Consider the following 20,869-nt stretch of genomic DNA (forward strand, 5'->3'; position numbering starts at 1 on the left):
ATCTCGCTCTGGAACCTTTTCTCCAACATGTTCTACAAGATCATAGTTTACATGGTTACCCATTCACTCCTGCTTTGGGTTCGACACCTCCTCTCACTCTCAAGGTCTTGGCCTATGCTGATGATGTGTGTGTATTTTTGTCCTCCCACGCAGATTTTCTACGTGTACAAGAACACATACATCACTATGGTCAAGTCTCAAATGCTAAAGTAAATCTTTTCAAGACGGAAGCAATCTCACTCAATGGAAACTCGTCTCCTTCATGGCAACAACTGCTTTCTGAACACCAAATCACGAAATGGCATGATCATTCTTCTGCTCAACCACTCCGTTATTTAGGGTTCCCTGTGATTAGCTCTATTACCCAACGCCGCTATTTCGAGACTCAATTGATACAGACCATCAAGACCCAATGTGGTATCTATTCCCAACGAAATTTGTCACTGCGAGGTAGGGTGGTGCTGGCTAATTCGGTGATACTCTCCAAACTTTGGTACACATTGAGAGTGACTTCCTTCCCAAAACGTTTCTATAGCCAAATCCGATCAGTCATGTACCAATTTATTTGCAGAAGTATCAAACCAGGTTTCAAATACGCATTGCTTTGTCGCTCGATTGCTGAGGGTGGTCTCGGCCTACTCGATCCTTTAATCCAACAACGGTCTGATGATCCTTTCTCCTGTAGTCAAGTCTTTTTGAAAGATTTTGTTCGAAGGTTTCATTCATCGAATACTAATTCCTTGTTGGCAATTTACTTCCATTCGCTCCGATCTTCAAATAACTGTGGTCGTTTTGGTTCTTTCCTTCCCGCCCTGTATGATACTGTCGATTCATTTCCTCGGCATGGCTTGGAACATGTACGGTGTAACCCAGCAACACTTCTGCAGCTGCCTATTCTGGCACTCTGCTCACGTTCCACCTGATCACTGGTTGCGTAGTCCCCGCCGGTCCAAACTTCAAGCACACCAATTTTTCACCTTTGACTCAGTTCGACGCTGCATTCGTCCTCTGCTAGCTCCTGATGGTCCTCCGTTCCCTCGTCTCTCCTCGTGGCTCACACGCGACTTACAAAGACGAATTATATCTCTCAATGACCTCACTTGGTCTCTTATCCTCCATGAGACTACCGATGTCGGTACTGTAGATGACACACCCTTTGTGTCCTGGTTTACACGCTCGTCTTATTGGTATTTATTTGACTCCAAGGTATTTCGTCTTAATCAACTCTCAAGTTTACTCCCTTTGTCCTTCTCCACTTGGTCTTCACAAAAATGGCAGCAATTCTGGTCCCTAAAAATTGCTCCAGAGGCTCGTTCTCTTTGGTACAGGTTTTTATACAACAAATTACACTGTCAAGTAACCGTATCTCGTTTTGATTCCCAAGTTACTGATATGTGCAATTTTTGTCAAGATGCCCCTGAAGATCTTAGACACTTATTTGTAGACTGCCATAAAAAATGGTCTATCTGGCAGACAGTTTTGTCACAATTTGCTCCTTACCTTGAGTTCCAACAAGACGACGTTTACGCAATTCTGATGAACTTGCAACAACATGACTATGTCAACAATACTCGTCTTCTCCTACTCTGTTCCTCCGTTCTGATGCATATCTGGCGTGCCCACTGGCGCTCTGTATTTGATCAAGTCCCCTTCCAGGAGCATGTCATCATCGAAAAAATATATACGCATTTCCACCGTATCAGTCCCCACTAAAAGCATACCTCTCATTACGACGTGTGACTTTATTTGTAAATAAATAAATAACTTATTACAAAAAAAAAAAATGTTTATTAAAACTCATCAAAGAGTATAAGGATTAAGAGCGATACAAGCGTATTAAACAGTGACTTGTCGCGAAAATACATAAGATGTTAGTATAAAGAATTGTAAGCAGATGGTTTCAATAGTTCCTTCTGAATTTGATTGAGGACAATCTCATCCACGACAGGAGTCTGTTCAAAGAATTGTTGCCAGTGGGCTTTCCAAATGAATCGAATGACTGTAGCAAAATAATCATAGATTGTAAACTTGTCATGATAGTGTAAGATGTAATCCTTGGATAATCTAAGAGTGGATAAATCCTCGAATATTGAGCTACAGTTGGGATCTTTAGGATTTGACAAGTATTTCTTGAAGGCTGTGTTCCACAAGCCTTGTTTTTGAATACAAGTCAAGAGCATATGCTGCTCTGTTTCTGGTAGCTTGCACAATTGGCAGTAGTCGTCATCTACCTTTGCTGGGATGATTCTATGCAAATTGGCTCGAGTGGATAATTTCTTATGAAGAAGTTTGTACCATACATTCCTAGGAATATGGTGCATAGGGCTGTAGGAACAAAATTAATGTCATATTTTTCTTTAAACATAATTTTTTTATTTGAGATCCAATTGAGCGCAAAAATATTATAATAAACGTCCGCCTGGACCAGATCAATCCTTTAGGATGTTCATGCTTAGAAAAAAAAACCTCTTTTGGGAGCAAGAGTAAAAAATGTGAAAGGGGAGGAATGAGTGGAGTTATCAAAGAAATGCTAAAGAAATCGCTGATACCAGATGAGAGCAGAACTTGGGGGAATCGAAGGACGTAGAGGAAGCATATTCAAAAGAAATGACAGTGGATCCTGGGCAGTTTTAGGCATAAACAAGCGTCGGTGCATATCAAGGCAGTTGATAGCATGGTTCTTAGACAGCTGTTGCATAGGGTGTTTTGGACATGGTCTTGGCTTGCCACTAGGGAGCCAGCCTAGTCGCCAGCGTATACAGCGGCTACGCTCTGACTTGGACAAGGGTAACCAGAGTATAGGATCCATGGAGATCGATCGACGGCAGTGAGAAAGCTGCTTGGAGGTTCAGCGTTGTTGACGGATCTCTAGGTTCTGTTACAGAAATCCTCGCTTAGCAGCCTTGAATGAGCGGGTATCAGGTTCGTCAGTAGTAGATAGCGCCATTTTCCAAAGGGAAGTCCGAGAGAGAAGGTACCATTGATGTCCTTTGGCACACTGGACGTAAGGTAGTAGGCGGTGAAGCAGTGCATCTTCAGGTAGATATAGAGAACGAAAGAGGAACTGCGCTTGTAATATACTGACTCGTTCCGACATGAGGGGCAACTTGGACATGTGAAGCATAACCTTAGTGGACGCTTTGCCTCGAGCACCGTAGATTTTTCTGATGCAGCTATTCTGGGCTTCCTCCAGAGCGTGAAGTTGATGGACCGTGAAACGATTGATAGCTAAGCCATACTCGAGCTGAGGTCGAACGATGTGAGCGTAGAATCTAGTGCAGAGAAGCTTGGAAAAACCAGAAGGATTCACACCAATGGATGACAGCATGTTCATCGTTGCAAGAGCCTTGTGGATATTACGTTGAATTAGTTCCTCTGAATCAAGATAACCACCCGGTTTGAAGGGAACACCAAGGTATGCAAATGTAGTTTCTCTTGGTAATGGCTGATCATAAAGAGTGTATGTACGTGGATCTGTACTGTTGTCTAAAATCACGCATTTGGATGGGTTCCATTTGTATCCCATTTGTAGACTATGGATTTCACATTTCTGTAGTAGATCAACCATGTTTGAGCTTTCGGCGATGAGAACCACGTCGTCAGCATAGAGCAGACAGTTGAGGGAGGGTATCATTTCCAACGGTGACATATCAGGAGTGAGAGCTTGAGGGCGTAGTTGGGCTGGAAGTTTGTTAATGTATACCGAGTAGAGATATGGTGAGAGGATAGAACCTTGTAGAACTCCAGTTTTTGGACTAATTCGACGAGAGGTTGCATTAGAAAGCAGGACTTCGACTTGGATATCGTCGAAGATATTACGTAATAGGCCTAATAAAGGAGGTGAGACATAATGACTGAGTGTCTCCCAAACGAAGTTGCGATTAACCGTATCATACGCAGACTTTATATCCAGAAAGGCCAAGGCTGGAGTAACATGATACTTTGAACGCAGGATTTGGCAAATTTCGGAGAGGCAGATGACTTGGTCCAGAGCACTATGGGACTCACGAAAGCCTCCTTGCGATATCCAATGGTGGTCCTTCTGTTTGTAAGATATCTTGTATGCAACGCTCCAGAATTTTTCCTAAAGATGGTAGTCAGGCTAATAGGGCGGAAATTGCCTGGCTCAGATGGTGAACCTTTCTTGTGTATGGGGACGACCTGGGCAATACGCCATAGCTGTGGAACGTAAGACCAGGGCCAACACATTTGAAACAGTACGAGAAGGATCGGCGTTAGTAGGTGTTGTATAGGCTGTAACATTTCATTGCGCAGATGATCTACACCGGGGGCCTTTTTGACAGGCAAGAAGCGAATCGCAGAAACTATGTCGTCAGTGGTGATAGGGCAATCTAGTGTAAAAGGTAAATTAGGTAAAGTAGCATTATTGCATTGTACTTCTCCGTGTTGATCACCTGAGAATATAGATTCCAAGTGAGATACCATCGTGTTAGCAGCATGTTGTGTGCCTTCAGGAGTAGAGAAAGCGGGTTTCAACGTTCGATTCTTACGGATACGACTGATCTTCGAGATTACTTTAGCGTAGTCACCAGTTGCTAATCGATCATAAAAGTCTTTCCAATTTGCTCGACGGCGTTGGGTGGTCAGTCGACGCACAGCAGCTCGCGCTTCTTGGTCTTCTTCGAAATCTATTTGACGACGTTCATATTGAAGTTATTGTCTCTAATGCTAGTTCTTATCGATTCTCACCAACTACTGGGGTTCTTCAAGGCTCTATCTTGTCACCGTTCTTATACTCTCTCTACATTAACGAGTTGCCCTCCCTCCTCCGTCGCCAAGCCCTTGATGCAGCTCTCACTATTAATGTTTGTCAGTTCACCAAATCTATTAATTGCCTCTTGTATGCTGATGACGTTGTCCTCATTGCTGATTCTCCTGATCTTGAGGTATTACTACAACAATGTGAAGCGCACAGTCAACGCCTAGGCTACCGCTGGAACCCTAGCAAATGTGCTATCCTTGCACCTGGGTCTGATATACGCTCCTACTCTCTCTACGGCACTGTCCTTCCTCGTCAGACTTCATTCTCCTACTTGGGTATCCCTATAAGTCCTGGTGGTTATTTGAATACCAATGAACTGGTGCAAAACAATATTAACAAGTCTCTTCAGACAATGAACCAGATGTCAGCCATCGGCGTCAATCATAAAGGCTTTAACCAACTTTCTTTCAGTCCGCTTTTACACCCAAATAGTGCGCTCTCAACTAGAATATGGTCTCGCCATTAGCGTCGTGTCCTCCTCCAACATAACCAAGCTCGAAGTTTGTCAAACTCAATGCATTCGACGTATCTTCGGCGGTGGCTCACGCTCATCAACCAAAGTTATGCTACATTTAACTAATCAACCGACAATGAAGGAACGGGTTCACCGATTACAAGCTAAATTCCTTTTCAGATCCATCAATGCGCCTGAAGACACTCTTCTCTCTCAACTCTTGGCATACCTGCGCACCTCTGCTAGTCTCTCCCAGTGGTACAAGGTGTCCAAGACACCTCTGTGGCAACGCTACTGTGCCTCACATGAAATTGATGGCCTTGATTCACGTACTTTCAATACTATCTACCATGAATACCTAAAGTACAACCTCAACGCACGCCGTAATGCTACCAACTCTCTACTGCTATCTGCCTGCCGGCATAAGCTTGGTATTGATCCCATCCTTTGGTTACCCATGACCCCCTCTGAACGCAGTCGACTGATACGCTGGCACCTTGGCTGTCTCCCCGGTGGTGTTCCCATACCTTGTATTTACCATCCAACTGTGAAGTTCACACGATCACATGCTATCTGGTGTCTGTATATGCATCGTCGTTTACAAATGCCCACAACTGAACCTGACCCGCTGTCTTTCCTCTTGAACAAGCTACCAACTCAACGCAAAAAGCGTGGTCCCTCTGCCAACATCGATCCATCACCATTCGCCGCCTGGACAGTTCGATGGCCTTCCATTTGTCAGATTCTGTTTGAACTTAATTACTTGCATCATGGAAAGATCCCTCCTGAACCCCCCCCCCCTCTTGGGGTCAAGCTTGTCAAGTGGATGTGCAACAATTAATCTAGTATTTGATGATACATCTTCTTTTTTCTCTTCCCTTCTTCGTCTTTTTCCCTATCAAAAAGGTTTTTAGTTTTATCTTTTTTTTTTATCTGACCCGAGCAATTCAATCCCAGAAGTGATTGTGTGCTCAATTGGGCTATTCAAATTTAAAATAAAAATATTCTTTAATCGTAACTTGCAGGAAAATTAGAAAAAGTACAGTATTCATCACTAGCCGACCTACTCGCTACGCTCGTTTAACGGCCGTCATCGCCTCACGGCTCGGACCCTGGCTTCCCCCCACCCACACCAGTTAATTGAGCATTAATGAAATGCAATGTTATTGATAATAATAATAATATTGTTTATAAGGCAACATGTGTGTTTTAACAGTAAGCAAAAAGCTATATATAGTGATAAGATGTAAATTGATTGGGATTATCGTTGTGATATTAGCAAAGTAAAATTTCAGGATAAACAATATTTTCAGTCTTAGTTGAATTGACGTCGTTTTTTTGATCAAGCAATACAGAAAGTCCAGGTACAGATTTTACTCTTGATAAGGCGACATATATCTGGCTATGAGTAAAAACGGGTAAGCAAAGATCAATTCCAACAATTTTAAGTGATTGCCCTTGTGATTTGTTGATAGTCATTGCAAATGAGGGTCTTACAGGAAACTGGTTTCTAGTCAAAGTGAAAGGATACTCATTTTAAAGAGTAGACAGAGTGAAACGTGGAATTACTTCAACGCTGCCATCAACACCTGGTAGTTTTATTTTCAAAAGAAATTCGCCAATACTCAAGACAGTTACTCGTGTGCCATTGCATAAACCGTTTTCTGCATTGATATTTCTTAATATCATGACAGGCGTTCCAATTGTTAATTCTAAAACAGAAAGAGGCAGTCCATGAGGATTTAAGCTTTGAAGGTATTCAGTAGGTATTTGGTGGTCCTCAGAGCCGGTTGAGTCTTCTTGAGTAATGCAATCAACAGCAAACAATGAAGTTTTGTTGCCAGGCAATTGCTCTAAAACATATCTATTGATCTCATCCACTAAATCATTTTTTGTGCGATAATAGTCCTTTCTTGAAAAAATTCAGGGTCTAAAGTTTGCTCCATAATTTCTTTTAGATAAATTGAATCGACAAACGTGGTAAGAGAGTAATATTGCGCAACATAATGTAGCAAGAATATTTTTCCATTTAGAAGGGAATTGTAAGATAAACTACCAATCCATTGTGAAAATGATTGATCAATAGGGTTACTACCAGATAGAAGCATGTTTTCTGTGAGCTTGAGCTTTTTTAGATTTTGCCAAATTTCTATCGATTTTGCTAATGAAGCTTCGACTATATGATGGTGTTGACCATGCTTGACAACAGGTCCAATTTGGGCAAAGTTACCCCCCCCAAGACAACAGGGATACCACCAAAGAGCGAGTCGAAATTTGAGCAAAGTTCTACTGACAGCCTCAAAACAATGTCTGTGCTGCATAGGAATTTCGTCCCAAATTATCAAGCTACATTGCCTTAACATGGCAGCAAGGTCACTATTTTTTTTTATTAGACAAACCGAATCAGGATAGGTGTTGAGAGGAATTTTGAAGCGAGAATGTGATGTACGACCACCAGGAAGCAAAAGAGAAGCAATACCAGATGAAGGAACGCAAACAACAATTTTTCCTTGTCGTCTGAAGTAATGACAAAGGGTATTGTAAACAAAAGTTTTGCCTGTACCGGCAGGTCCTTTAAGAAAAAAGTGAGCAGTATTAGGATTGCTTGATATAATATCAATTATCTCATCAAATACAGCCTTTTGACTAATATTCATCATAGATATCTTTTGTTGATAATTCTGTTCCTTGACATTTCTATAATATGCAACTTCGGCTTGGATAAACACATTACTGTTAATCGTGCTGCTCTGTTCCATTAACGATCGCCACTGAAATAGTGGTCCAGGCATATTAAAATCTGTCAGAGCCTTACCAGCATCTATGAGAGCTTGCTCAAGTAGATATAGACCATAATCAAGCTTAGGCAGGTTTTGATGGAAGGCATAGATGTATCATCACTACGCAGTTGATTGAGAAGTCCCAATTGTGCAATGCGAACATCCAAATCATCACAAATATTCAAGCAGAAACGATCCCAAAGGGATTTGGGTTCATTCAATTCTTGAAACAGTAAAGCAGAAACAAAAAGGGAACGCAAACTTGATCCTGAAACGAATTCAACAGCTTCTGAAAAGCATTTAAACCATTCTTGATCATCTTCAACCAGGTGTAATGCTTGATATGCCTCTCGAAAAGTAGAATATACTACACCATTGACAGTTTTTAAATTCTCAAACAAAGTGGGACCCCGAACGACAGTGAGCAACAACTGCAGGAAAAATCTTTCTCCAGCAGTGGGTGTACAGTAGTACATTCTGCCTACAGCATAGCCTTTTTTTCTGGCTTGCCATATTCTTTCTTTCTTTTTCCAAGTGTAATGAGATGGAAATTATTGATACAAATAACCACGTCCATCATCATGTGTCAAGTTGTACTTGAAAAATCCCATCAAAGTTGAATGAGTGTTATCCAAAGTTTGCTGCATCTCTTCAGTACTTGATTCAGGATCGAAATACACAGACTGCTCATTCTCTAAATGAATAACAAGTGAAGTGACCGAGGGGTCCTCTTCATGCATAGCATATTCAAATAATCACCATACAGATTCAGTAGGTCCGATATATCTGCTTGTAAGATACATTTCAATCTCATCATTTTCATTTTTTAGATGTACTGTGGTACGGTCAGGGCCTTTATAAACATATTTGTTTATATACTTGATAGCATCAATACTACCACACAATTCAACATTTATGTGTGCTTTGTATTTCTTGGTAAGAAATGGATTGTAAGGTACAACATGTTGATTGGTCAAGTATACAAACATCATTCCATTTGTTTGTTTATCCTTGATTTGAACACGATGAGATCTTCCATCCAGTCGTCTACGATACAATGGATATGAGTCCGGCATAACAGCAGTGGTGGGTTGAAAAGGCTTTGGAAAGCTTTTAGAGCATTTCAAAACATCATATGCAACAGGAACCATGCATGGACATTTGGGATTGATATTTCCACAAGGGCCATGCATCATTTGTCCAGAGACTAACTCTAGAAGCTCAGGATCATCATCGGATTGCAGCTCAGCGCAAATCACTTCATCAATCTTCTCGGGATCACGAAATACGCTATCATCACCTTCAAGAAAAAGCAAAAGATGGCAATGAGGCAAGCCTCTTTTTTGGTATTCAATCGTTCGGATTAGATGTTTGTAATTGCCAAAAATTTTCTTTTTCTTAAGGTCATGCAAGAATTCATGAAGCTTCAAATTGAACAATCGAGCAACTAAATCGGGACGATCTGCTGCAGTTTGAATTGGTCGCTGACTGCTTGGAACTTTAATGAGCTTATTTGGTATCTGTTCCCATTTTGGATTTGCCGTGAAGGTGATAAAGAAGGTAGGTTTACCAAAATGTCTCACTATAGCCATTGAGTCTTGATAAATTTTTGCCATAAATCTTGGACCTCCCTTATAACTACTTGGTAAGATGAACTTGGTGCCAACTGTGCTCAAATCGCTGTTGTCATGGGCTAAAGCATTTTTTAAGCTGTTGTATACATCTGCCCGTAAATTGCTTTGGTTATCTCTGATCCATTCCAATTTATTCTGATCGCAGACAGCCCAAACATTGACAACATATTGCTAAAATAAATTCTTAGACAAAAATAGAGTAGGAAACTCATTTTCTCTACTATGAAGCCTAAAGCAATAATATGCTCTTTGAGGGAGTCTATTCCTCTGACGCTCAACCTCAACATTACAATTAGGAAGATTGACAGCTGAAAGTTTCAAACCCCAATGCCGTCCATAATCACCACGTGGAAATAACAACACATAATGCAATGGCATGAATGCGGCGTGAGTTTGATTAATTCTTTTAAAAGAATTACTATCATGCTCAATACTATTGCGGTAAGTAATTTTAATATCTCTGAAGCTGGGTCCAGCAAATTCAGCTGGAATAACAGCTGCTATTTCACTTGTGGTGGGCAAATTTTCTGTTTTTCTGTCATTTCCTGTTACTAACTCCATAGTCATTTAAGGACTAAGTCTGATGTGAAAGGGAATTGATTCCTCCTCGTTTGATGCTTGTCTCTCATATTCATCTTTAAGAATCTCATGTGCATGCTTATAAATGTTGACAAAAGGGTTGACATTATCAGTATGAAGCATGTTTGTGAGCTGCTCAATTAAATTGACATTGAGATCAGTGTTAAGGATACATAAGATTATAGTCACTTTATTTTAGTAAAAGGAATCGGATATGATCCTGAATAGTATGATGACATAACTTGGAACCATTTATAACATTATTCCCAATACAGATCAATAAAAGACTTTGATCAGATTTTATATTCAGCTTTATTCATATTAATTTCACATAGTCAAATAAGATGGCATGGTTGTAATATAGTTTATTGATGATATGAGCATGTTGAATAAGGAATGACAATTACTTACCGGATCATCTTTAATCATGAAAACATTTATCCTAACTGAGATATTATTATTATCCATAATATCCAATCATGGAACTAGAGGATTTTATATTCATCCGTACCGTCTTCTTAAATAGTCCTACATCCAGAGTTATCTGAAACCATCCCAATAGTATAATTGACAATACAGGCTAGGAACAGGCTAGGAACAGGCTAAACTAATAATTAGAAATAGTAATCATCTATTCTGTCGAATTGATCATGAATCTGTTCTAATTCTTTATCCGTATCATGTCTATAAATACTCTCACTTTTTACATGTAGAATTTATCATATTGAATCTGTGTTATCTTAACTTAATAAAGAGATACCAAGTTCTAACAGTATTTCTTTATCTTTGTTGTTATACTATCTTTTACCTAAAATCCCCTATTCTAAACAACCGAGTTTACTCAAACCCAATAACCATTCAGGAACAAAATACAAGTGCCGTCTTAAACAACGATTCCATGGATGCCTATTTATAAATGCAACATTAATAGCTGAAAAAAGGGTTTATAATATAATTATACAAGATAAGATTCCATGGAACAAGATATGGTGACAATGCTCCCAATCCAGAATGAAACATCAAGAAAGAACCACTTGATTTAACTCAATCGTCCCCATGAATTATCATTCAAAAGAATATAAATATCCCACCTACATCCTGATTGAAAAGAGGATAACTTTAACTTGGATATAATCAAGAATAAAAAGTATCTCAAAGTAATTGTGGTTTTGGTGCTTTTTTATTTCTTTTTATCTTCGTTTATTACAATTTGCATAGTAAAGACCAAATCGGTGTAATGTCGAGTGGCCAAACTTGAGTCGTGGTGCTCTTTAAAAGCAGCTCTTGCTTCAGCCCATGTATTGCATTTACGCAAATCAGTTTCAACCCAAGCATTATCACTATAAGGCAAGCACAAAAGTAAAAATTGTTTCCAAACTTACTCAACATCACGGTAAGCGGAACCTTTGATAATATTCTCAAACCTGGCCAAGAAGTGCTCAACAGACTCGAATACCTCTTCATTGGGAAACGGACGCACAACACTCAATGCCAATTGGAATTTTGGTAGATTTCTATGAGACAGAGTAAGGCCTGCTTCTGCTACTAATGTTTACATTAGGCGAAGTGGTCTTCCCAAGGATAGAATTGTACTCTTGAGTATCAATTAACCTGCGCTTGGTACGATCCATCTGTTGGAGCGCTTGATCGGCAGTTGCCTCATCACCAGCAAGCCTGGCCGTCGTAAACGCTTCCAAAAAACCATTGTGTCGTATTTATCCCATTAAATACTTATTATTCGTATGAGATTACTCAAATCTTATATAAGAAATAACAAATACTGAATACATAATATTATACATTACATATTCTCTAAAACTCATTTACAATACTAACCATATACAATATTTATATTGTTCAAGCTCAATACTAAAATTGATCTTGAACTCACTTCGGTCCCTGAATAATTTTATTTCCTATATAAAGGCGTAGTTTGATTAAATGGGTTCTCTCCCTCGTCTTGAAATCTAATAAAGAGGTTACATAGAGACTCATTCACTAGTTTTCAAGCACTATTTCCCTTTTAATTCTCAAATTTATTATCTGCAAATATCTCACATTGAATTCACTGTGCAATTGTGTGAGATTCTGGCGCAGCAACAACTCTTCCCTCTCACCAGTGGAGGATGAAGGTGTCAAAAAGGAATCCAAGACCATGGCAGTTCCGTCATTAGTTAGAGGAGAGGAACCAGCAAAGGACGACAAATCAATTGATCCAGTAGCCATAGACATGTTATCACCATTGGGAGCAGCACCATTGTTGAAAGAGTTTTCACCAGTAGTAGAATTCATTTGCAAGTAATTAACAGTAAAAAATGTTTAGGATAGGGGGTTTTAGGAAAAAGATAGTATAACAACAAAGATAAAGAAATACTGTTATGACTTGGTATCTCTTTACCTTTGTTGTTATACTACCTTTTTCCTAAAACTCCCCCTTTCTTAAACACAGTGCACCGACTGTAGTAATTTTATAAGGTTTAGTGAGCAAATATTGAAAAAATAATAATATTTTTATATTGTATGATACATTAGGACTAATGCTTTCATATGATATATAGAATATAGCATTTTACTTAGTTTACCGGTAGTAATAGTAGCAAAACAATATTTAGGAAGAACACTGAAACGTTTTTTAACCTACCGTACATCAAGGAAAGGCTGTGCCCATGAGAAAGCATGGCCTAACATAAAAGAACATAGGAAGCAAATCTTGCTGATTTCATTAACAAATGGGGAACAATCAACATTGATGCATATCTTGGCATGAGTAATGAAATTAGCAAGCGTTCCTGGCGTGCCATCGTATATAGGAGGCTCATTGACACGAGCGGCCCTAGGTTGATATTGAGGCGGCAACTGAAAGGCAGAAGGAACGTCATTGTTATTGGCTGCTCGAATGGAATCCGAAGGCGAGACAGTCAAATTGGCCATTTGATCTTCTACTTGTGCGATTTTAGAAGTATCAACAGATTTCTTTTTTCCTTTGGAACTAGAAGCCATGTACAATTAATATGGTATTGATTAAATTAATAAAAAAAAAAAGGAAATTTGAGGGGTCACTGGAATTCGTAACACAGACAAATATTCAAGGTGCAGATCACGGACTATATTGAAATTTGACAGGGATGGAATTAAATATCAAATAACAAAAATGATCAAGCGGTTAACATAGTGAGTCAATTATACTGTAATATGTTGTTTTGTCAAGCCAGCGAGGAGAGAGAGAAAGAACCGAACAGGAACTAAGAAGTTTGGATGGACAACTAAAAGAGGACAAGAGAGGGTGGCGTTAAGGGCTTGAAGTTTGAACCGCAAACAGGTCTTACAATAGTGGATGAGCAAGAACGGAACAAAGATAAGTAAGATAGAAATAGACGAACAGTCTAATAGAGGGAATAATACTTGATGATTGACTGATGTTTAGTTAAATAAAAGGTTATAGGTATTTATACTATTATTATATGGAATGTGAAATATGGTTCTTATTAAATTGAGGGGTTTGTTTATAATTAAAGGAATGTGACCTAGGTCCCATAAGGTCATGATACTTCGATTGGTTTTTTTTTTTTTTTTTTTTTTTTTTTTTTTTTTTTTTTTCATTTCTCTCTCACTTATTAACGACTATAATGGAAACAAAAACAGTTATTCTAGCAAAAAATGTTTGTCCATATTGTGACGAACAAGATTGCTACTATGATATGACAAGAGTACGCCAACATGTTCATCGCAAGCACAACATTATTCTATTAGCGCGTTCAAAGTCTCAAAAATTGAAAAATTGCAAATCGTACAATATCGCCAACATGAATGCCTTCCAAAATCATGCTATACGACTAGCGTGTCCTAGTTGTACAGAATTGTTTGAGCAAAGGCAAGAACTTTTAGCTCATATCAATCAACATAGAGACTTGTAAGTACAATTAACAAAGAATGCAAACAACATTCGTTTTTCGTAATTTGTTTTCTACAATAGCTTAGAAGTTGCAAGAGATGCCAGCTGGATAGTTAAATCCGAAAAATGTCAGTGAACGATTCCAACAGTTTCGTCGTCACTGCATCGAGAATAGCGGGAAATACGTAGACGTGGATCGCTTTTTCAACCACTTGCTGTAAGAACAAAAAATTAAAAAATCTTGTACCTTAATTATATATTTATTTTTGCAAAGTTCGATTTCATCGATTCTAGTGGTGCAAAAGCGTAACAAATACGAAAGCATACCATCTTCGTATTTCCCGCCATCTCTTTTGAAGGATCTATACGACGAAACTGTTAAGCGTCTGGACTTCAAAAAGAAAATACAAAGCCTTCAAATAATAATGTCAGTCAAAGACACACTGGAAGTACGTACTTTTTCAAAGAAAAATACCTTCGTGTTAATCCTTTTTTTTTACGCGCAGCAATTGAAAAACGGTGAAATCGAAACATTGGATGCTAGAATAGCATTATTAACTCTAGCAAAGTCAACGCTTGACCCGACTAGAAGTGTAATTTTGGCAGTCGAAGCGATGTAATTCAATCATGACTGGATCAACTGAAACCTATTCTTATAATTATCTTTTCAATTTTTAATAGATTGCCGGCAATACGGGACCTCGATATTGAAGCGATATCAGAACACCATTTGGCCGCATCATATATCCACCCTTTCATTCAGGGTTTGTTCTCATCGTCAAGAAGCAATGTTGTCTCCCATTGGTAATACGATCTGCTCTTTTATTGCTTGTGTTTATTAATTTTGTTTTTCTTTTTTAAATGCTTTCTACAGCTCGAATACGCGTCTGATTGATAACGAAAGCACTGACAAGCGCCCTGATTATCAAATTGATGTATATGATCAATACTGCTTTTCCTATACTACAAGTATTGGTGAAATCAAGATCAAGAATACCACCAATCGTTTGAAGATTGTTGATTTTTACCGCCTCGCTACGCTTGCGAAAGAAACTTCGCGAAAGCACAATTTGAACGGTGTCATCTGCTTCCAGGCAATTGGTAAGTGAAAAAAAACAGCTAGGCTTCATTTATTGGAGGACGACGTACAAATCGCAAGGTAAACTTTTTTTTAATGTAGGTGGTACATTGCACTTTTTCTACATGACTGAGCAATGTGGCATTTGGACTTTCCTTGAACTACCATCTGTGACAATTCCTCTGATCATGAATGATTTGACATCCATTGTCACGTATCTGGACGATCTCCTCTCTGTTAAGGAATTGCACGAAAAGATCAAAAGGGAATCTGAACCACGACCACCATCACCAGGACAACAATTCCCATTCGATCTTGTCCAAACGAGCCGAGCGACATTACCCAAAAAAAGAAAGTCTTCCCTCACGCTTACTTACCACTGATTCATCATCATGATTTTTTCCAAATCTTACTCCCTTCGCGTCTATTATAATGCATAATTCCGTCTGTTCTGCCAAAATAAAAAAAAATAATTTGTTTGATTGTTCCAGTTAAAAATGATCACCTCCTGATGCTATTCGGACATCGTCTACACAGCTTTATCCATGCCCTGTTGCACACATTTTAAAATACGAAGCTGTTATGCTTTGGTATTCGTTACGCTTTTGTACCACAAGAATCTATGAGATCGAACTTTGCAAAAAAAAAAAAAAAAAAAAAAAAAAAAAAGGGTACAAGATTTTTTAATTTTTTGTTCATGCCTCTTCCCAATAACAGTGCGTTACATTGAATTTTTATACGTTTAAATTTGATTTTTATTTATAAAAATTAATGACCATTTTGAGCGCATGATGTCTAATATTGCATCGTTTTCGCCCTGGTCAGATCAATAAAAAGTTTAATGGAAACTAAAAACCCCTTTGGGGATCAAGGGTAAAAAAGATATGGAAAGGAGAGTGAAGGAAACAAGTGAATGTCACTAGTGAAGGGAAGAGGGTAGCCAATCGAGGAATCTTTGCCCTGGTTGAAATGGCGGTGACGGTTGATCCTTATTATGGAATAGGTGGTAAAGTTCATAAAGTATAGTACAGATGACCGGCCATCGAATAAACCATGGAGAGGCGGAGTGAGATGAACATGGTATCCTGGTTGGTAATCTGTTGAGAAGGAACGATAGAGGACCTTGGACTGTTTCTGGAATTTGTAAGCGATGGTGCATATCGAGACATTTTACTGCATGTTGTTTTGTAAGCATCTGGGTAGGATGTCTTGGGCAGGGTTCTACTGAATTTTTATACGTTTAAACTAAATATTTTACTTATAGGCTTGACTGAGCACATGGCGTTTCAAGACACCATAATTGCCCAAGCCAGATCAAATGAGATGTAAATGAAGCTAAAAAATCCCTTATGGGAGCAAGGGTGTCATGTTTTGACATGTCAATAAGATAACAGTCTTATCATTCTAAGCTAAATCTTTACAAATGAGTTTGAATAAGAATAGATCCTGATAATTACCAACTGCCCTGAACAGCCAAGTTTCACTTTCATCTCAACAGTTGATTATTTACATCAGTTTATAAAATGTTTCTTATACATGTCAAACCATATCGGTCGTAACTATCTCTTGTCATTTAATATCAGGTCTTGCTCAAACTAATATAAATAGCCTTGGAATCTTTTTTTAATAAAAGTATTCGACTTTAGAACTATTGTTCGGTCTCGTTAATTCTTCTTTGTTCATATTTTTATACTTAAAACACTTCACTATGTACGATATACAGCCAAATTATTAGTTTAAGAATTTTTTGAGCAATATCACACGACATTAAGGAAATTATTAAGGTCACATGACTTTGGTAGGTCTGGTAGGTCTGGTAGGTCACATGGTTTTGGTAGGTCTGGTAGGTCTGGTAGGTCTGATGGGCTTTGGTAGGTCTGGTAGGTCTGGTAGGTCTGATGGGCTTTGGTAGGCCTTGTAGGTGTTTTTGGTAGGTCTGGTAGGTCTGATCGGTGTTTTTGGCAAGTCTGGTAGGCCTGGTAGGTCTGATGGGCTTTGGTAGGTCTGATGGGCTCTGGTAGGTCTGGTAGGTCTGGTAGGTCTGATGGGCTCTGGTAGGCCTTGTAGGTGTTTTTGGTAGGTCTGGTAGGTCTGATGGGTGTTTTTGGTAGGTCTGGTAGGCCTGGTAGGTCTGATGGGCTTTGGTAGGTCTGGTAGGTCACATGGTTTTGGTAGGTCTGGTAGGTCTGATGGGCTTTGGTAGGTCTGATGGGTGTTTTTGGTAGGTCTGGTAGGTCTGGTAGGTCTGGTAGGTCTGATGGGCTTTGGTAGGTCTGGTAGGTCTGATGGGTGTTTTTGGTAGGTCTGGTAGGTCACATGGTTTTGGTAGGTCTGGTAGGTCTGATGGGCTTTGGTAGGTCTGGTAGGTCTGATGGGTGTTTTTGGTAGGTCTGGTAGGCCTGGTAGGTCTGGTAGGTCTGGTAGGTCTGGTAGGTCTGGTAGGTCTGATGGGCTTTGGTAGGCCTTGTAGGTGTTTTTGGTAGGTCTGGTAGGTCTGATGGGTGTTTTTGGTAGGTCTGGTAGGCCTGGTAGGTCTGATGGGCTTTGGTAGGTCTGGTAGGTCTGGTAGGTCTGATGGGCTTTGGTAGGCCTTGTAGGTGTTTTTGGTAGGTCTGGTAGGTCTGATGGGTGTTTTTGGTAGGTCTGGTAGGCCTGGTAGGTCTGATGGGCTTTGGTAGGTCTGGTAGGTCACATGGTTTTGGTAGGTCTGGTAGGTCTGATGGGCTTTGGTAGGTCAGGTCGGTCACATGGTTTTGGTAGATCTGGTCGGTCTGGCGGGCTTTGGTAGCTCTGGTAGGTCTGATGGGTGCTTTTTGGTAGATCTGGTAGCCCTGGTAGGTCTGGTAGGTCTGGTCGGTCTGGTAGGTCTGGAAGGTCTGACGGGCTTTGGTAGGCCTTGTAGGTGTTTTTGGTAGGTCTGGTAGGTCTGATTGGCTTTGGTAGGTCTGGTAGGTCTGATGGGCTTTGGTAGGTCTGGTAGGTCACATGGTTTTGGTAGGTCTGGTAGGTCTGATGGGCTTTGGTAGGTCTGGTAGGTCTGATGGGTGTTTTTGGTAGGTCTGGTAGGTCTGATGGGTGTTTTTGGTAGGTCTGGTAGGTCTGATGGGTGTTTTTGGTAGGTCTGGTAGGTCTGGTAGGTGTTTTTGGTAGGTCTGGTAGGTCTGATGGGTGTTTTTGGTAGGTCTGGTAGGTCTGGTAGGTCTGATGGGCTTTGGTAACGTGCCACCAAGCTTAAACCTGAAAAATTTTAATTTTGTTTCTGAAATTAGAGGGACTTAATGGCGTTTTTTTTTAAGAAAAAAAAAAGCCTAGTTTTAATGATATTTATTGTTAACCATATCAAATTTGAAAACACTCTGGCTTTTCTGTGAGGCAAATACTTTTTCTCTACAAACTTTTCACCTCTTGAGCAACTTCTCTGCCATCAGTACATCGACTATAAGCTTCAATAAAGTCCATTGATCTCCTAAAATTCCTACGTATATGTGCTAGATCGCCGGCTTTGTCCAAAAAGGAATCGATATTTTACTCAAGAGACTTAAAGGAGTAATCGCATTTCAAATGAGCTTCTCTTTTTGCTGCACCCCAATACATTTCGATTCAATTGCATTTACAATGGTATTTAGGATACAGCTCAAAAACATGGACAGAGTTTATGATCACGTCCTCCAAGATAAGGGATAAGAAGGGCAACTTGAAAACAACAAAAGTACGTTATTTCAAGGAAATAGGAAAAATTTCGGAGGAAAGAAGTCTATGGATTGGACATGATCTGGAAGGTAAGAAATGAAAGGTGCACTGTGGGCTCCAGATCGAGTTAATCCAATTTGCTGCGCTCTCCATTTTTTAAAGAATTGCCCTGATTTTAAAAATCAAAAGTCTGTTTTGGAGGACGTGATCATAAACTCTGTCCATGTTTTTGAGCTGTATCCTAAATACCATTGTAAATGCAATTGAATCGAAATGTATTGGGGTGCAGCAAAAAGAGAAGCTCATTTGAAATGCGATTACTCCTTTAAGTCTCTTGAGTAAAATATCGATTCCTTTTTGGACAAAGCCGGCGATCTAGCACATATACGTAGGAATTTTAGGAGATCAATGGACTTTATTGAAGCTTATAGTCGATGTACTGATGGCAGAGAAGTTGCTCAAGAGGTGAAAAGTTTGTAGAGAAAAAGTATTTGCCTCACAGAAAAGCCAGAGTGTTTTCAAATTTGATATGGTTAACAATAAATATCATTAAAACTAGGCTTTTTTTTTTCTTAAAAAAAAACGCCATTAAGTCCCTCTAATTTCAGAAACAAAATTAAAATTTTTCAGGTTTAAGCTTGGTGGCACGTTACCAAAGCCCATCAGACCTACCAGACCTACCAGACCTACCAGACCTACCAAAAACACCTACCAAACCTACCAAAGCCCATCAGACCTACCAGACCTACCAGACCTACCAAAACCATGTGACCTACCAGACCTACCAAAACCATGTGACCTACCAGACCTACCAAAGCCCATCAGACCTACCAGACCTACCAGACCTACCAGACCTACCAAAAACACCTACCAAACCTACCAAAGCCCATCAGACCTACCAGACCTACCAGACCTACCAAAACCATGTGACCTACCAGACCTACCAAAACCATGTGACCTACCAGACCTACCAAAGCCCATCAGACCTACCAGACCTACCAGACCTACCAGACCTACCAAAAACACCTACCAAACCTACCAAAGCCCATCAGACCTACCAGACCTACCAGACCTACCAAAACCATGTGACCTACCAGACCTACCAAAACCATGTGACCTACCAGACCTACCAAAGCCCATCAGACCTACCAGACCTACCAGACCTACCAAAGCCCATCAGACCTACCAGACCTACCAGACCTACCAGACCTACCAAAACCATGTGACCTACCAGACCTACCAAAACCATGTGACCTACCAGACCTACCAAAACCATGTGACCTACCAGACCTACCAGACCTACCAGACCTACCAAAAACACCCATCAGACCTACCAAAGCCCATCAGACCTACCAGACCTACCAAAGCCCATCAGACCTACCAGACCTACCAGACCTAAATTGTAGCTATTTCTTGGAAAATTATTTTGCTGTTTTCTGTGAAATTAAATTGCGCTGCTCTCCCCCCTTTTTTTCTAAACTTCTTATAATACATATATTTTTTATGAAGACGAACAAGGTAAAATATTTGACAAAAGAGGCAACAACGCAATGGGACGGGTTGAAGACATTGATCCATTACATTTGGAAGCTCTTACGACATTTCGAAAGTACAAACAAGCTCAGCCATCTGAACAAGAACGAATGAGAGATGAGCTTGATGAGACTATGAACGAAGTAAGTTTAAGGACGAAAGAGAAAACTTCTGAAGATGGTAAAAAGGGGCATAATGTGTATTCTCCCGACCAGAAAGTTCTCTTTCTTTATTACTTGCAAGTTAAATTGTACAAAGCTGTGAAAGCTGCTAAGTTGTCTGGTGTGACTGAGCGTACTGGACAAAAGTGGGCTAAAAGATTAAAGGACGATCCAGAATGGAATATATTCGAGAAGCAAACAAATTGTGATAAGAGAAAAACTGAAGTGTTACAACAAGAACATAAAGAGTATATTATAAATTTATACGATCAGCACCTTCAGGGG

At 39.7% G+C, this 20,869-nt stretch overlaps 10 protein-coding genes across 10 annotated transcripts; 4 read left to right on the plus strand and 6 right to left on the minus strand.

The window, feature by feature from the left end:
• Window positions 1-855: 855 nt before the first annotated feature.
• RO3G_08059 (uncharacterized protein) lies at window positions 856-1,713 on the plus strand (the record flags this gene model as incomplete). Its single annotated transcript, XM_067662649.1, has 1 exon — window positions 856-1,713. The coding sequence occupies one exon, from the start codon at window positions 856-858 to the stop codon at window positions 1,711-1,713; it is 858 nt and encodes a 285-aa protein (XP_067518750.1).
• A 1,165-nt stretch (window positions 1,714-2,878) lies between these two features.
• RO3G_08060 (uncharacterized protein) lies at window positions 2,879-3,649 on the minus strand (the record flags this gene model as incomplete). The annotated part of the gene is made up of 1 exon (XM_067662650.1): window positions 2,879-3,649. One exon carries the CDS (start codon window positions 3,647-3,649, stop codon window positions 2,879-2,881), a length of 771 nt encoding a protein of 256 aa, XP_067518751.1.
• Window positions 3,650-5,373: 1,724 nt separating this feature from the next.
• RO3G_08061 (uncharacterized protein) lies at window positions 5,374-6,078 on the plus strand (the record flags this gene model as incomplete). Its single annotated transcript, XM_067662651.1, has 1 exon — window positions 5,374-6,078. The coding sequence occupies one exon, from the start codon at window positions 5,374-5,376 to the stop codon at window positions 6,076-6,078; it is 705 nt and encodes a 234-aa protein (XP_067518752.1).
• Window positions 6,079-6,512: 434 nt separating this feature from the next.
• RO3G_08062 (uncharacterized protein) lies at window positions 6,513-8,029 on the minus strand (the record flags this gene model as incomplete). Its single annotated transcript, XM_067662652.1, has 3 exons — window positions 6,513-6,767; window positions 6,807-7,090; window positions 7,294-8,029. 3 exons carry the CDS (start codon window positions 8,027-8,029, stop codon window positions 6,513-6,515), a joined length of 1,275 nt encoding a protein of 424 aa, XP_067518753.1.
• A 29-nt stretch (window positions 8,030-8,058) lies between these two features.
• RO3G_08063 (uncharacterized protein) lies at window positions 8,059-8,493 on the minus strand (the record flags this gene model as incomplete). The annotated part of the gene is made up of 1 exon (XM_067662653.1): window positions 8,059-8,493. One exon carries the CDS (start codon window positions 8,491-8,493, stop codon window positions 8,059-8,061), a length of 435 nt encoding a protein of 144 aa, XP_067518754.1.
• A 279-nt stretch (window positions 8,494-8,772) lies between these two features.
• Window positions 8,773-10,218, minus strand: RO3G_08064 (uncharacterized protein; the record flags this gene model as incomplete). Its single annotated transcript, XM_067662654.1, has 2 exons — window positions 8,773-9,599; window positions 9,873-10,218. 2 exons carry the CDS (start codon window positions 10,216-10,218, stop codon window positions 8,773-8,775), a joined length of 1,173 nt encoding a protein of 390 aa, XP_067518755.1.
• Window positions 10,219-11,410: 1,192 nt separating this feature from the next.
• Window positions 11,411-12,522, minus strand: RO3G_08065 (uncharacterized protein; the record flags this gene model as incomplete). Its single annotated transcript, XM_067662655.1, has 5 exons — window positions 11,411-11,570; window positions 11,613-11,744; window positions 11,824-11,904; window positions 12,058-12,146; window positions 12,289-12,522. The coding sequence occupies 5 exons, from the start codon at window positions 12,520-12,522 to the stop codon at window positions 11,411-11,413; spliced, it is 696 nt and encodes a 231-aa protein (XP_067518756.1).
• Window positions 12,523-12,867: 345 nt separating this feature from the next.
• On the minus strand, window positions 12,868-13,230 carry RO3G_08066 (uncharacterized protein; the record flags this gene model as incomplete). The annotated part of the gene is made up of 1 exon (XM_067662656.1): window positions 12,868-13,230. The coding sequence occupies one exon, from the start codon at window positions 13,228-13,230 to the stop codon at window positions 12,868-12,870; it is 363 nt and encodes a 120-aa protein (XP_067518757.1).
• Window positions 13,231-14,547: 1,317 nt separating this feature from the next.
• RO3G_08067 (uncharacterized protein) lies at window positions 14,548-15,583 on the plus strand (the record flags this gene model as incomplete). Its single annotated transcript, XM_067662657.1, has 5 exons — window positions 14,548-14,571; window positions 14,629-14,738; window positions 14,804-14,926; window positions 14,997-15,223; window positions 15,303-15,583. 5 exons carry the CDS (start codon window positions 14,548-14,550, stop codon window positions 15,581-15,583), a joined length of 765 nt encoding a protein of 254 aa, XP_067518758.1.
• A 3,232-nt stretch (window positions 15,584-18,815) lies between these two features.
• Window positions 18,816-20,289, plus strand: RO3G_08068 (uncharacterized protein; the record flags this gene model as incomplete). Its single annotated transcript, XM_067662658.1, has 5 exons — window positions 18,816-18,818; window positions 18,932-18,979; window positions 19,053-19,143; window positions 19,322-19,355; window positions 19,521-20,289. The coding sequence occupies 5 exons, from the start codon at window positions 18,816-18,818 to the stop codon at window positions 20,287-20,289; spliced, it is 945 nt and encodes a 314-aa protein (XP_067518759.1).
• Window positions 20,290-20,869: the final 580 nt, after the last annotated feature.

The sequence above is a fragment of the Rhizopus delemar genome, genomic scaffold, assembly GCF_000149305.1.
Source record: "Rhizopus delemar RA 99-880 supercont3.6 genomic scaffold, whole genome shotgun sequence".
NCBI lineage: Eukaryota > Fungi > Mucoromycota > Mucoromycetes > Mucorales > Rhizopodaceae > Rhizopus > Rhizopus delemar.